At 41.8% G+C, this 15,171-nt stretch overlaps 1 protein-coding gene across 1 annotated transcript in view; it reads left to right on the forward strand.

The window, feature by feature from the left end:
- LOC124299932 (chondroitin sulfate N-acetylgalactosaminyltransferase 1) overlaps window positions 1-15,171 on the forward strand; it is a 78,287-nt gene that overhangs the window by 34,017 nt on the left and 29,099 nt on the right. The window contains exon 2 of the mRNA XM_046753401.1: window positions 8,225-8,274. Coding sequence (XP_046609357.1) covers window positions 8,240-8,274 — 35 coding nt within the window. The 5' untranslated portion in view covers window positions 8,225-8,239. The remainder of the gene's footprint in view (window positions 1-8,224; window positions 8,275-15,171) is intronic.

The following is a 15,171-nucleotide window of genomic DNA, read 5'->3' on the forward strand; positions in this document are numbered from 1 at the left end:
CGTCCCCGCAGGAAATCCATTCGAAAGATATACCGCGAAACGTACCTGGAATAAAACGCTCGAGTTTTCTTTTCCCTTGGCGTCATGTGTTCTCTTACGCTGTAATTTTTTTTTTAAATTTACTTATTCATGTTTTGTCTTTTCTGTCTTTCGCCATTTTTTTCCCCGCTTTTACACGTACAACAAGCATGCATAATGTCCGGTTTTCTGCTGTTAAGCCATTCAGGTACGGCGGACGAACGTCAGAATTTTCACCCTGCATTAAGGTAGAATATTACCAACGATTAATGGCTACGCGTGTACAACGTAGGCATAATTTTTCACGCAAGGAATAAATTACACCGCATTTTCGAGCATCGCGGGGTAGCTATGCGCAAATTCGTGAACTTTAATGCTCGAGCAGACCGGGAAGAGGGTTTTTTGAACTGTGAATTGTTTCGTATGGTATCTGTAAAACCGTTCCTTTGACAATGTCGTTTAACGATCGAAAGATACATGTTTCGTTGTAGGGATAATTGGAATGTAAAAAATTTTGATGAAGAATTATTTACCGTATGATAAAACGTATAAATGAAGCAAGTATTTCATTGAGTTGGGTAAAGTTTATCCAAAGCGAGTTAAAACAAATTATTATTCAAAGAATCGGACGGAGTTGCGAGGAATTTTTATTTTTTTTTCTCGACCGGCTTTCCTTTGATACATCTTTTATTCGACGGTAAAAATCCTCGAAAGACGGTTGTATAATAATTCGCTGGTGGAAGATGAAATGAGATGAAATTTTGCACTCCGAATCAATTTGGCGAGTCTTTGTACACAAGCGAAAGGGGAAATTGATAACTGAAATATGCAAAAGCCTCGGCTGCCCTCCGTGTCAAGGCTCACGAGGGTTGGCACCGAAATAAACCCCGCCGTTTACTCCACCGGGATTCCAAAGGTGGTTGGCTGGCCGCCGGCTGCAGAAGAAACGGCCGGCGTTACGTCGCTGTCACAACCCAGAGACGGTCTCCGAGTGACAAGGGTGCATGCGAAAATGAATAAGATGAATAAATAACCGAATGACGCACGGCGTAAGCGCGCGCGTGAGCGAAGTAAAATCTTGGCGAAAATTTACGGTCCGAGTATAAAAACCGGCGACAAATGAGGGTTGAGTTGATTTCAACGTCAGACAAAAGAGGCACGAGAAGAATCGTAGGTGCGGAGGAAATGGACGAGAGGGAAGAGAAAAGATTGCGAATTGTCGCTAGGAGGGAAAAAATTTAGGAAGGGAGGGGGAAAAAAAAATATACGTCGCAGGCGCATTGATTTTTGCCCGAGGAAAAATTACCCTTGTCACGGATGTTTGCCCCCCGCTTGCGAGCTTCTCGTCATCTTCGTTAGCGAAAAACTTCCCGCCACCTGAGGGCTTTCGACATTTCATTACTTCCTTCCCCGAAGAATCCGAAAATTTTAGCCAAGATTTTCGCCCTGAAATGCAGATTGATGAGTTCTTGCGCATTTTTTTTTTTCCTTCAGATTCCTTACCGTTTAGTCCCGTGGAGCTTTTTTCGACCGTGCCGAAAAAAGCTTCGCCTTCGAGATATCAACCTTCGGTCGAGTTCCAGGGGCGAGGCGAGCCTCCGTTGAGTAATAACAAAAAGAAGTCTGCTACGAGATTAGTCGATCTGTCGGACAAAGGCAGGTTCGTCCAGAATAGGACTGGAATAACTCATAAATCCTTGACGTCGGGCTCTTTCGGAGACGTGAGAAAAATCGGGGGTGCGGTGGGGAAAAGCGGGAACTTGAGCCGCTGGAAGAGAATCAAGGGGACAGAAAAAGGGTAACGGAATTGTCTCGTATTTTTGTTCCACCCTTTGATAAACGACGAGACGAAATAAACCTCTCAAAATAGAAATAATGATCCTGCTGAAGCGACGCCGGAAAACTCACACGCCCATCGCGTATACGTATGTGCGTTTACACAGCTACGGGTCATCGCTACTTTGGGGAAACTGATGTGCGAATATATTTTTCACTTATTCCTTTTGTGCGCAACGCGTTCAAGTCCGCGCCATTCGTTACTGTAAGTATAATGTGATCTTCGCTGTAAAGGTAAACAAAAACAACCCCTGCGGACACGATTTAGGGAGGTTCGACTCTTTCCGCTCAATATACGTGTTTTCGTCTAGGTAATTTAGTCGCGGCTTGAAAGTAAAGTTCACGGTGTAAGTCGGATGAAAGAATAGCTTGAACTACAAGGAAGACCACCAATTCTTTTATCGTTAGAACCGATGAACAGAATTCTTGGTTGCAAAGCATAAATCGGATCGTCTGAGACGTACGAAAAAAAAAAAAACTTCATCCGACGTGTAAATGCAAGAAGCGGGCAATCTCGGTACAACAAAACAATTAAGCTCGAGCCGGAGTGAAAAATTGCTCGGCGTTTGTTATATATCCGATAATGTCGTATATCGGAGATATCGATCTGCAAGGTTACGCCTGAGGGGTTGACCCCATATTGCGGTCCGATAAATACCTTCGGTTTATGGATGTACAGCGGTTGGTTCGGGCTCCTCATACGGCCCTGGGGGGCCCCGAGTACCGCAGGTGTTCCATCGTAAGATTCGAGTAATACGGGAGGCAATTAAACAGCCACGGATTCGCGTCAAATTTTGTGTGATAAAAAATGAATTCAAGAATCGCGGCGATTCGTTACGAGGTATTTTCACCCGTCACTTATAATATCTGGATATTTCTTCTTTCCGCAATTTATTCTTTTCGTTCTTCCGTTCGACTTTAAGCAAGAGTAATCCACTTTTTTTATTTATGGTTAGAAAAAAGGGCGTGGAGGTGATATATGAAGGGGTGAGGGATGTTTAGGGACAGTGAAACCGCAAAAATGGCCCCTGGAGAAATACAGGCATTGTCTAACTGCGCAGGCATTTCAACGGGGTGTTTCTGTTATTGGACGGTGTGTTTCATATTCGTGAATTACTGCGGCCACCGCAGCCCCTAATTCTACGGGGTCGAGGGGCTTCGCGGAGCTCCCGTTTCCGCTTCACTTTCTTCAATTCGAAATCCTTCATCCCCCTCGTTCGCCGAACGCATGTGTTTCGATGCGCTGCAGCGGGAGAAGCACCGCTGGCGAGGAAAAGCTTTCGACAGAGCTGCGGGTAGGAACGGACAGCGAAACAAAGAGAGGGAAAGGGAAACGTGAAAGGGAAGGGGAGAGAAGGGTGTTTTATTCCGATGCGAAACCCACATTACGCATGTATAAATAAATATCCAGAACCAACGAGGGGGTGAAATATGCGAGGAATCTGAATTGCCGGGGGTGGTTCCCTCCACCCCTGCGGCGTATTAAATTCGGGAGATTGGAAATTTCGCTTTTCTGTCAGTTCGGGCGACAAAATGCGCGCCTGAAATGAGGATAAATTGGTTTTTTAATTCTGAATAAATAAGATGAAAGAAAAAGAAAGAAAAAAAAAAAGAAAAAGTTAAACACGCGAAAAGCGGGAAGAAATTTTACTTAAAAACGGGAAAAATACAAAAGGTGTCGAATCGGCGCGCGCTACTCGAAGGACTGCGCGTCGCCCCTTCGGGCAAACCGTTCGTCTTGATTTATATTACGGGCCAATTTCCTGGATGGTTCTTTCTTCCCCTTGGCTCTCTCTTCTCTCTCTCTCACCCTCTCCCGCGGTTCTTCTCATCCCCCGAGCTCGCTTTCGCGCGCCCGCGTTCTCGGCGTACTTTGGCAGACCGCCGTTGCACACCCGCCGATGTATAACTATACGTGTCACGGCGAAATCGGAGGCTGCAAGGGAGGGGGAGGGGGGCAAATGCATTATCACATATCACGCGCTTATCGCTTACGTGTAGACGAGGAGATTTCACTTACGCTGCTTTCTTCCTTCCTTCCCCCTCCGCGGTATTCCCTTTCGGCGAGAAACCTTCTTCACCGACTATTTTCGGTGGAAATTTATTGTTTTATACTATAACTGTGCGAAGACTACGACGTGAGGTACATTTACAAAAGTTTCTCGATGTGGCCCACTTTCTGATTATCAATATTATCGAAAAGTCTGATTTCACGTACGAAATAAATTTTTCCTTCTCAATACGTGCATTTGTGAATGTTTCTTTTTTTGAGGGGACCGCAAGCCTGAATAATTCTTAAATTCTTTTATGAAAATGTAATTTTCGTAAAATAATCACTTCTCTACCGACGGTAGATTTTGATTCAGATGAAAACAAAAATACGTGCTCTTCGAAAAGCTCCTTCCGGATAGTGTGTATAAAAAAAAAAATCCAAATTCGGCATTCAATTTGCAGCCTAATGATCGACTACTAAACCGTTCAAAGAAACTTTATAGACAGTTGAAAATTCACTTCGATTAAAAAATTCCGAAGTTTCGCTGACGTTCTTCCTGACTTGTATGCAGGTATACCATTTTCTTTTTTGACCTCAATATTAGAATCCGTCTCGAGCCTACCGTGAGACGAAACTCAGGCCTTACGGCCCAAGTCCGGTCTAGCCGACGGTGATAAGCCAGTATCTGTCCCTGAGGCAGCTGATAGAGGAGAACACGTGTCGACGACGGATATAACCGAGAAGGTGGAGAATCCCGGGTATCGGGACGAGAATCAGGGGGCGCCAAGGCATTGTTTGTTGGTCCCGCGTTCGCCGAGCGGATTGAGTTGTGCCTGCGATTTGGATAAGGCGAAGCGATTCCGGGCTGCCATGCGGTGAGAACGGCGTTAGGAGAATCGCTTCCTGCGTTATTTCGCGCCCTGTGATTCCATTCGCGAGCATCTCGCGCCGCTATTTGCTGATCGTTATTTACTCCCCGATAATCGAATCTCTCGCCCGTAGTTGTTATTGCGAAAACAGAGCAGCCATGTTTCCGGCTCCTGTCCCTTCTATGCCCTGTATTAACAGAGACGATTTGCCCGCGGGAAATCTTCCGTGTGCCTGTCGGAATTATGCCGCTGATATTCTGCCTCTTACTGCCGAACGTCCGCATTCAACGTCGGCGCCGCGACGCCGTTCATCTGCCACTTGAATCCCGGATTCCAGCCACTCTGCATACGACACAGTCCTAATATCATCCACCCTTAACCACCCGGAAGTGTCAATAGATATAAACGCGCTCAAAGAGAAGCCCTGGGATTCCTGAGACTGGAGACTAAAAAATTATCTGCAGCTTTGAGAAGGGAAGGGGGGAATATTAGGTAACGATTCTTGCCTAGATCAATTGATTAGAGAATATTTACGACGTTAAAGAAATTAAATTACATCACACTTTTCTTGGGATACCAACTTTCGTAATTTAATCGCCGTGTTAATTTTTTATAAACGCTTAACGCTGATTGGTCACGCTTTAAAAGAATCGCGTAACGATCACACAGGGTGAAATTCACCCCTGCTACAAAAAAAGTGATGTCTTAGTTCAACGGTGAGTTCTAAAAATCTGAACAAAAATATCCATGTATTGTTCAACGATGGTAGAAAAAGCTCTCTTAGCTTTCCTAGTCAAAATTCATTCTTCAAATATTGTAAAACATCGGCAAAGTTAAGATACTTTGATTCGCCTCGAGTAACCAATTGGTATTAAAGAATCTTCAATCGTTTTATGCATCCTGCAGAACTTTTCTTGCGAAAATCGTTACTTTTTCGTATATGAAAACGAATGTCCGATCGTTGAACCGCGAAAACTAGAAATTATGCGATAACGTGAACAGCGTTAAATTCGCGGGATCCTGAACTTGCAGGATTCTACGTAATCCGAGACTTTCTACAGGCTGAATTCGAGTTCGGCTGCATACTAGCGCGTAAATTTCCGAGAGTGAAGTCACACACTCGTACGTCCGCGAGTTCAACCAAATGAGGATAACAAGCACCGGTCCAAACAAACACGCCTGATTGTGTGTACCTACCCAGCCTCGTGCCAGAGGAGCAATAGAACTGCGACTCCGAGTGCAGCAGCCATTGCAGGTCGCGGATTATATCGAACGAAACTGCGTACGATATGCATGGCTAATCGCGTTGTCGGGCACAATTTCCTCATTCGATCGTTGTTCTAATTTTCTTTACGCGTTTAAAGATCGTTCATTAGCTTGGCAATTTTAGCACCTTATCCTAACGTCGGTGTGAAACCTGCAGCCACAGTGGCGAACGAAGCCAGCCGTCAAGAATCTCGGAAACTTGAAGCTTATACGGGAGCCTTCACGAAACGCTGAATAGGTAAACGATCGAATAGGCGGATTTGTATTTCCGCCCGCGATTGCGCTAATCTGCGGCTACGTTCAGCAGAGTCTCCGGTTATTCACGAGCTGCTCAAGCGACTAAATCTGGACAGTCGGAGACGTGAGCTCGGTTGTACAAGTCTAATCGTCTCGTTTACCGGAATTTTACTACGCTTCTTGGACATTTCTGCACGGCTTTCTTTCGTCGATTATCTTTTTTGGCACGTCTATCACGTCGAATCGTGCCCAGTGGGGAGAGGCGAACTTTGTTAAACTATTCCAATTAACTTTTGATCGATATGCCAATCAGCGCGAGGCAAGCCCGCGGATGCCAGATACAACGCACAGTAGTAATGACTGGATTGGGTCAGACAAGGATCGACGGGCTGCTGATAAATCATCCCGAGCCGAGCGTAAGTTCAGGGCTACGATATTTCACTGAGACCCGATATAGCTGAGGAATTATTTTGTTTTCGTTTTTTTCTTTTTTTGTTTTTTTGAAACTATTCAGTCTTTCCCTGTTTTGACTTTAATTTTTATTCGTGCAATTTCTTAAGAGTAAATCTACAGGAATTTCAGTTAATTTCTTTTTCCTGCGGGAAATGTTTCAAACATTTTAGTGGTTTTAGGTATGCATTTCTGACATCTTTTGGAGTAAATTTGCTTAATTAGATCCTCGTTTAAATGTATCAGGGCGATGCACAGAGTGAAATTTTAACAAAGTCTAAGAAGATGAAAATTCATTGCGCGCAAGGTTTCTCAATTAATATTTGTAACACAACGTACGAATTTTTCTAGCATAATCTACTTTGGTAATGCCCACAAATTGTCGTAGCATTTATTCAATAGCTTTATTTTGAAAGAAAATACATTGTTTTTATGAATCGTGACTACAAATGAGCCGGTTTTCAACATAAAGTTTAGGGTATCTCACTCCTAGGTGAGAATTTCGGCAAATTCGTGTGACAAGTGTAAAGAATACTTAAGAAAAAATAGCGTGTAAAAATTTCAGGTGAATCGATCGGAATCCTTGCGCATAACTTTGAAAAATCAAAAGTGAAGAAAATTGCATTCAAAGTTCAAATTTTCATAGAGTTGCAATATGCAGACCCTTTTAGGGGGAAGGATGAAGGAGTACAAAAATGCAGAAAACCGAAAGTGAATTGTTGAGCTGGCTTCTCAATTTTCTTTCGCCTGAAAAAGGTAAAAAAAACCAGACGCCAGGGAAGGGTGACTTATTTAAACGCCAGTGAAGACTCGAGAGCTTGCTTTTTTCCCCTTTTTGTAAAACGGATGCCAGCGAGGCAGCTGTAGAATGTAAATTCCAGCAAAATACAACTCGAGGTCTTTAATGAGTGAATAAAAAATGCAATTAAACCTGCGCCGAAGATCCGGATTTCGTAGAATATTTTCGCGACTAATACTCGACTGAAAACTGTCCTTGACGTTTCGTTCGTTGACTCATTGTTGGATAGCTTTTTTTACTTCTTCTTTTACTTCACGATACAATTTTTCCATCATTTTATTCACCTTTGAGATTAAACTTTGTACCGATTGAAGTGTGCTAATTATTGAGAAGTTTCCCGAGCGAACGAGCTGGAAAAAATTCTTTCAGAAAATTATTAATCCTGCTTATTATATTTAGAAATGCTTTCCTGATGAGTTTTTGAGAATAAACTCCCCTTCGATCAGTTCGTGTTATATACCCAACGTGATACAGCGTCTGTTGAAAAAGTTAATCAAAGCAAATCGGCCGACCTGTTGTTTGAAATATTCTACTTACTTCGTTACGAGGCAATTTATTATCCGTAGGTGAAAAGCAGAGTGGTTTCAGTATTTCCCGGCGCTGGTTTATACCTGAAGAATTTAAAGAAGAATTCAATTCGTTTATCAATACTGGAAGGAATCAGTGATTAGCTTGTCCGTTTCAATCTCAAGTTTCATAATCAGACAACGAGTCTGCCAACAAATCGGTAATCGATCACGATATTTTTTGTTACAGATCCGAAGAGACCTAATGTCAAAATCCCCAACTTCTGAGTCCCCTGCAAAGTGAGTAATTAAATTATATCATAGTCGTTTCACTCGCGCGATAAAAAAAAAAAAAACGTTTAGCCTAAGAATTACAGGCGTTATAAGAAGACGAGTGAAGTGAAGCCGAGAGGTCAGTGAATAAAAAATTTTTCGACCGTGCAAACGCGCTTTGAAAGCTCATTCGAGTCGAGCCGCAAAATTTTCGAGGTTTGAAAAACGGCCTCGCGAAAAATTCTGGGAAGATGTACGGAGCCCTAAATTCATCCAGATTTACATCCGAATGAAAGATGGATTATATTCGGTAGCGTGGACAGGGGATGTTTCCCTCGAGGAAAGGGTCAAGGGACTGCAGGAAGCTCCCGGAGGTGGACAAGACAGTTATCCTGACAGGATATTTCGGGCCGCGTAAGACCGGAACGGAACGGAACGGAAGGAAATTTCTGGAGCGAGTCTGCAGGAGCGGAGCGATCGTAATGAGACCGGGAACCCTGAGCTTGATGTTGCGCGGGACAATGCTGAGGGTTGGCTTGAAGCGGGTCGAGCAGAGAGAGGGAGAGAAATTAGTTTATTTTAAGAGAGAGATAGAGAGAGAGAGAGAGAGGCGCCCTTCGGCGACCCTTTTTCACCCTCCGCACTTCCTTTCTCGACACTCGACGCCGCGGTTGTTGACCGCAAATTCATACCCCGAAGTATACACGCTACCTTTCACCTTACACGCCCCTCGCAGCACACACGTCAAGAAAGATCTTGAGCGCGATGCCCTTTCCACCGACCCGATGCATCATCGGATTTATAGCGGACGATGAAAGCTACACGAGTTACTTTTCGTGCTGTTTTAACTGCAGGGTTTCAAAGCTTTGCAGCGCTGCGAGTGAAATAGAGAAATGAATATTTTTTTATGGTGTCAATAGCGCTGAGGGAGATTATCGAGCACATGCACGGTGAAGAGATTCCTTGAATTCGTCAAGTATGGCCATCATGGATTCAAAAAAATGTTATTTGATTCGAGAAAAGAGCAATCAGAACAGTACTTCAGGTTAATGAATGAAAATATGTTCGTTTAAAGAGAGAAAAACTATATATATTTTTTCTTGTCATATTTGATCACCACAAATTTTAAATTCAACCATTTTTTTTTTCGTGTCCACATCAGACGTTTGATTATTTACAACAAAATAAAATTTTTTTTACTGCGATATTGAAAATAATTGAAGATAAATTGGATAATTGGATAATCCGTGATTTGCGACGACTTCGGAATTTCAGAAAATAAACGTGAGTTTAAGTTTTTTTTCTGAAAATTACTGTTGTTATAATGCATTATGGTTTTCGGTCCTGCGATCACGTAATTGAGGCGTGATTCGATATTTTTTGCAATAAAAACCTATCTCGATTGATAATTTACTTGAAAAAGTTCCGCTTACAAGAAAATGAAGAAGAATTACCATTTTGAAGATGGTAACGTTTCGGTAATGAAACGTTGTGGAATAAATCGTTCTACGATTTTAGAACGACTTTCAAGGAATTGGCCTATCAAGCTACGAACACGTTTTCTTTGTTATGATTTACTAACTGAACTTCAGAGAATCCCAAGGCTGGGAAGGTAACGATTTTCCTAAACGCGCGTCGTTAAACTAACGTTGCCAACTTCAACCAAAATGTTTTTCAATTTTGGCGGGTATAAGTTTATTTCCAGAAAATAACGTCCAGGGTAAGTTTACCAGTTATTGAAACGTTTAGATTCGATTATTGACCATTTAATTTTCCAAAATTATAAACTGACGGCACAAATTGTGAATTTCTCGATGACTAAAACCAATTTCCAGAGGGTCTAGCACTACGAGTTAATTATTTGTTAATTTTATAACTAAGTATTAAACAGATTCTATCAAAAAAGATCAACAACTTGGTCGTGGTCAATAACTCGTACACTTACCTTAATCACCGACGATCAAGCAATTATATTTTCACGAGCTCTGCTCAAGACGCGTTTTTTGCGAGCTGACAGACTGGATTCCAGCCATTTCGGTGTGGCAGGAAAAAAAAGAAGAAAACAGCGATTCCGAAACTTTGATTACCGAAAGATAGCGGGGCGTCAGATTTCCGTCGGACACGCGAGCCGCTCTGCCACGTTACATTTTTTTTCGGAATATACGTATAGTTATATTTCGTAATAGCCTACCGCACGCACGCAATTTTGCGCGGGTCGAGGATCGATGCGGGTCTGTTTACTCCCAGAGCACGGCGATCGGTTCGCGGGCTTTAAGGGATGATTCGGATAGGCGGGAAAACTGTCGGGTGCAAGCTCTGCGGGGAGCGGGCAAAATGTATGTGCATGAAATCCGTAGAACACTCAGCTGTTACAGAAATAATTTAATTCCGAGCTAAGTCTCAGTGTGAGACGCGGAAAGCGGGAAACTAACCGCTCTCTCTCTCTCTGTCTCTCTCTCTTTCTCTCTCTCTGGCCATTGTTTCTGAGAGACGCGACAAATTGCGCTACGGTTTCACCTGTGCTTTGCTGCCCTTGTTGTTATTGTTGTTATTGTTCATCGTTGTCGCTGCGCGTTAATCACTCGGAAATTACGATAAGTTGTAAACTACGTATCAACTTCCGCCTGTGTTAAGGATGAATGAGTCCCATCTGAATCAAGAGTTCGCCAAAGAAAGACCAACTTGACGATCAACAAGCGGCGGCTTTGGACTGGCGATGAGCCAGCTCTTGAACATCCCGTTCTTACACTGCAGATTCCAAGTTCTTGTAGAAAAAAACAAGAATAATGTCGAATTCGAATTTCGAACTACAAATTCAGATTCGTGATTAACGATTTTTAAGACCGTGGATACCGTATTACACGAAAATATGACGATTTTTTTTATTTTGTACCACTGTAACGCACCCATCACTACAAATTTTCGAAATCTAACCTTGGATTCGTTATCGGTGACCCAAAAAGCTCTGCCTACCAATTTAAACCAAAATCGGAATATTTTTAAACTTTTTTCCACCATATTCGATCACCATTTCGGATTTCGCAATCTGACTTTGGATTCGTGATCAGTCACCCAACAAACCGACTAGTGAAAATTTTCGTAAGAACCCAAATTCGTAGTTTTTTTTACAGCTTGTCGAACACACCAAAATTTCAATTTTGCACATCTGAACTTAGATTCGTGATTAGCAACCCAACAAATCTCCTGGTACCAATTTTCATTCAAAATCTAGACCTTGAAAGGTCAAGATCTAGTGAAAACTCAACTTTTCATTTTAAGGGTGATTACAATAACTTCCTTTTTTCTCTGTAAACAGATAAACGGAAAGTTAATGAAACAAGCCAAGATATGAATAACTCGGGAAAAGGTTTTGCGATTACAACGTTCAAAATGATGAGACCCTGGTATTTTTGATCTGATTCTAATGTTTTTCGATTTATTTAGATAGAAATCCCGAAAAATTGATTGAAGATTTTTCTACAAACAGTCACAATTTGTGGAGATCTTGTTTGATAAGAAAAATCAGGCATATAACATTGAAATCAGATTGAAACGTTGTAATGATAAAACCTTTCCTAAAATTTCTGATATCTTTGCTCGTGTTCTTTAAAGTTACTCGAATTCGTTTTTATCACGAGGTATGAGTACTATTTCATTTGTATTAACCATCATCGGATCAAATGATATTACTGGAGGTTTTTCGAATGGTTTTTTCTCTATTCATAACTTTGGATTCAAAACCAAACGATGGAGTTCATTCGTCCCTGAACACTCTTTCTCGAGTTATCTTAAAACGAGATTCCCTACGAATATTTTTTTAGCCATTCAACATCGGTTATCAAACCTCTTCCGTTCCGCAATCGCTTTATCCTGACGCGAGTCGCGTGTAGCGAGGAGAATTGCTATCAGAGTTCGTCGTACTCGCCAGAATTATCAGTGCAGGTCAGTTCCGTGTTATCGCTCGACTCGGATGTACCAGACATGTCTACATAGATTTCTCGCAGCTTGGCCTCTTGTTTTATAAATCAAAGTCAAGGTTGTGTTAAGCTTATAATCTTCAAGTGAACAAATCATTGCAACGGAACTTTGAACTCATAATCGTGAGTTCCGAACAGTAAAACCAAAGTTGATAGAATTCGATTCAAACCACGAAATGACCTCTCAAATTCATTTCACAATATAAACAAATAGAAGAACAAAAGCTTCGATGTGAAATTGCAAGTTCGGTGGACATAAACGATTAATACAAGAAGAATCGTGACGTTTTTAACTACTCTTTTCGAAAACGCAAATAAGGGAAGATATTGTTTTTCACGTACCGTCTTCCGAATCGAAACGGGGTTAATTTTCACCGTCAATTGCAGGTGACGCGTCGAATCGGGAATGTAAAATATGCAGAGAACAGAGACCAGGAACGTCCAAGGGCGTAACGTAGAAGGGAAGGAATGGAAGGAACTTCGTCCTCGAGTAGGGTTGACGGTTGTCAGTAAAAATAAGGTGACATCCTGGCTTCCGGCGTTTATACGTTCTCAGTTCCGTTCCTTTCTCGGCACGGCGACTGTATATTTTACGTAAATACACACATGCATACATATACATATATGTTCCTCTATACATTACATTTCTGGAACTCGTTGAGGGCGCGATGTTCGCCCGCATGTAAAAAACACAAAAAAAAAATAACAACAAAAAACCAAATAAACGTTCAACTTTAAAAGTGTCATGGCGTCTCTGGTACGTGCCAAAAACTCGTTCTAACTTTCGCCCTGGTGTAGAGCGGGACCAACTTAATTCCATTATTCATATTTCGTTCGCTCGTGCGGCGGCTCGACACTTGGGGGCAGAAAGGCGGGGACCTGCTGAGAGAAACTCGGGTCGTTGAAGTAGGATCTGAAGTGCGCGCGTTTGTATAAGCAGCTTCCAGATTTTTTAATTCTCGGGGGAAAAAAATGAGGAATTTTTTTTTCTCCCTTTGTCGTTTCTGTTTGTCTTGTTTTTACGAATCGTATAAATAACGCATTCAGAAATCATTCTCTGACTCTCCGAGCTTTATGGAATCAGATATAGTACGCCTACGGTGAAGAGGTACTTTGGTCAAGAGTAAAGTTCCAGCTGCAGAAGATGCTCCGAGTACCCAGTGCAGCTTGCAGCTGTTCTTTTCTTAGGAGCTTCTTTTTTTTATTTTTACATTCTTCAATTCTCTCTTCTTTTCCACCCTGTATTTTGTATCGACTTGTTTTACACCACGCAGTGTCTCAGACTGAGATATTTGAGACGAACGATTCTCAAGAGGAGCTGCTCCAATACCGCTTTGAAAAAAAATTTTGTAACTCGCCGGTTGAAAATGCGGTGATACTGAATTATCTACTTCCGCTTTCCCTCTTTACCGCTGTCTCTAACTTCGTCAACGCTTTCAGCGGTCAATATTTATTTCATTATCAGCAACAACGAGATGCTTGCATGTAACTACTGATATAATATTGTTGCGAACTTTGCAGTCATTCGTAAACAATGTTTGAGTAAAGCCGAAATGCTATTGCTCGCAATATGTACAGTAAATTTATTGTTTGACGTACGTAAATGCGTTTCGAAATTTGACGCTCTGCCTTCTCGTGTCGCCGATATATCTATTCCAGTAGGAACAACGCGCTTCGATACCTCGTATCTGTCTATGCGGTTGAAGTGGGCGAAGTATCGGGAAAAAAATGAACGCGATATAACTCAATGCTATCGAAAAAACGAGCGCGAATGAAAACGGAAAAAAAAAGAAAAAAAAAGGAAGCGAAATATTCGCTTGTAAAGCAATATTCTACCGCGCATTTTCAGCAGAATATTTGCAGTTTTCGTACGCCGTTCCAGTTCAAAGCTTGCAGCACAGCTGTTTGCTTTGCATATTGTTCGGGATCAATCATTCGCGAAATTTATAATAAACGAAACTCTTGTGTCGAATGGTTAGAAGATTTTAAGACTAGGTGCGAATTTGTAAATTCACAAGTTCCTACCTTTGATCTTTCGGACTGACTCTCAGTAGCGAAAATGACTCGCCTTCCGGTTCTTGAATTCATGACCCTTTTTCGCGAGACGAGAAAAGGTAATCTGAGATTCCGCAATCCCGCGTCCGCTGTAGTCACACTTTCTATACACGTGAAACGCGAATATACCTGATGGTTTTACTGCGAAACGAACGCGAGAGGATTCTCAAAGTCAGCGTGATTCTTAATCCAATTGGGGAGGTCACGTCGACTCCTAGGAGCCTCTTTGCCCGGTTGAATTAATTCAGCTGCACAGCACGACGTCACTTTCGCAAATGTGGACCCTGCTCTTCCAGTTTCATTACACCTGCGTCAGCCGCCCCGAACTCTTAAGGCGGTCGGTTCGCCGGAATCGATATCTTTCGCGAACTTCGCAACGACGTTTCCGTACTTTGAATATTTATAAAATTTTTACATTTATTAGGGAGCTACGGATGCCTCGTTTAAAATTTAAGAATAAAAAATACTGGAATTATTATAAATAAACGTCCAGATAGCAACGATTCGTTTCAAATCATTTCACAATGATTAAAAAAGTAATAGATTCAGTTGGTTTCACTCAACGATGGCTAATATATTTTCTTTTCTCCAAGCAGTCAATTAAATTTTACTATTAATCTTCGATCGTAACTGACGACCCTTAGCCGTTTTCTAAAATAAAATATTTCACCAAGCCAACTTGATAAGAAAACAACGTTTCAATGACTTTGTAGAAAATGGAATGAATCGATTAAATTTTCAACCAACCAGTTTGAATCTATTTACATTACACAAGCAACACAATATCACAAAATTAGTGAAATACAGTTGCTCGTAACACCCGCGCTTACATTTTTTTACGAGAAACCGATAAAAAAAAAACGAAACCTGATTGTCTTGAACTTTCCTCATT

The sequence above is a fragment of the Neodiprion virginianus genome, chromosome 1 (assembly GCF_021901495.1).
Source record: "Neodiprion virginianus isolate iyNeoVirg1 chromosome 1, iyNeoVirg1.1, whole genome shotgun sequence".
Lineage (NCBI taxonomy): Eukaryota > Metazoa > Arthropoda > Insecta > Hymenoptera > Diprionidae > Neodiprion > Neodiprion virginianus.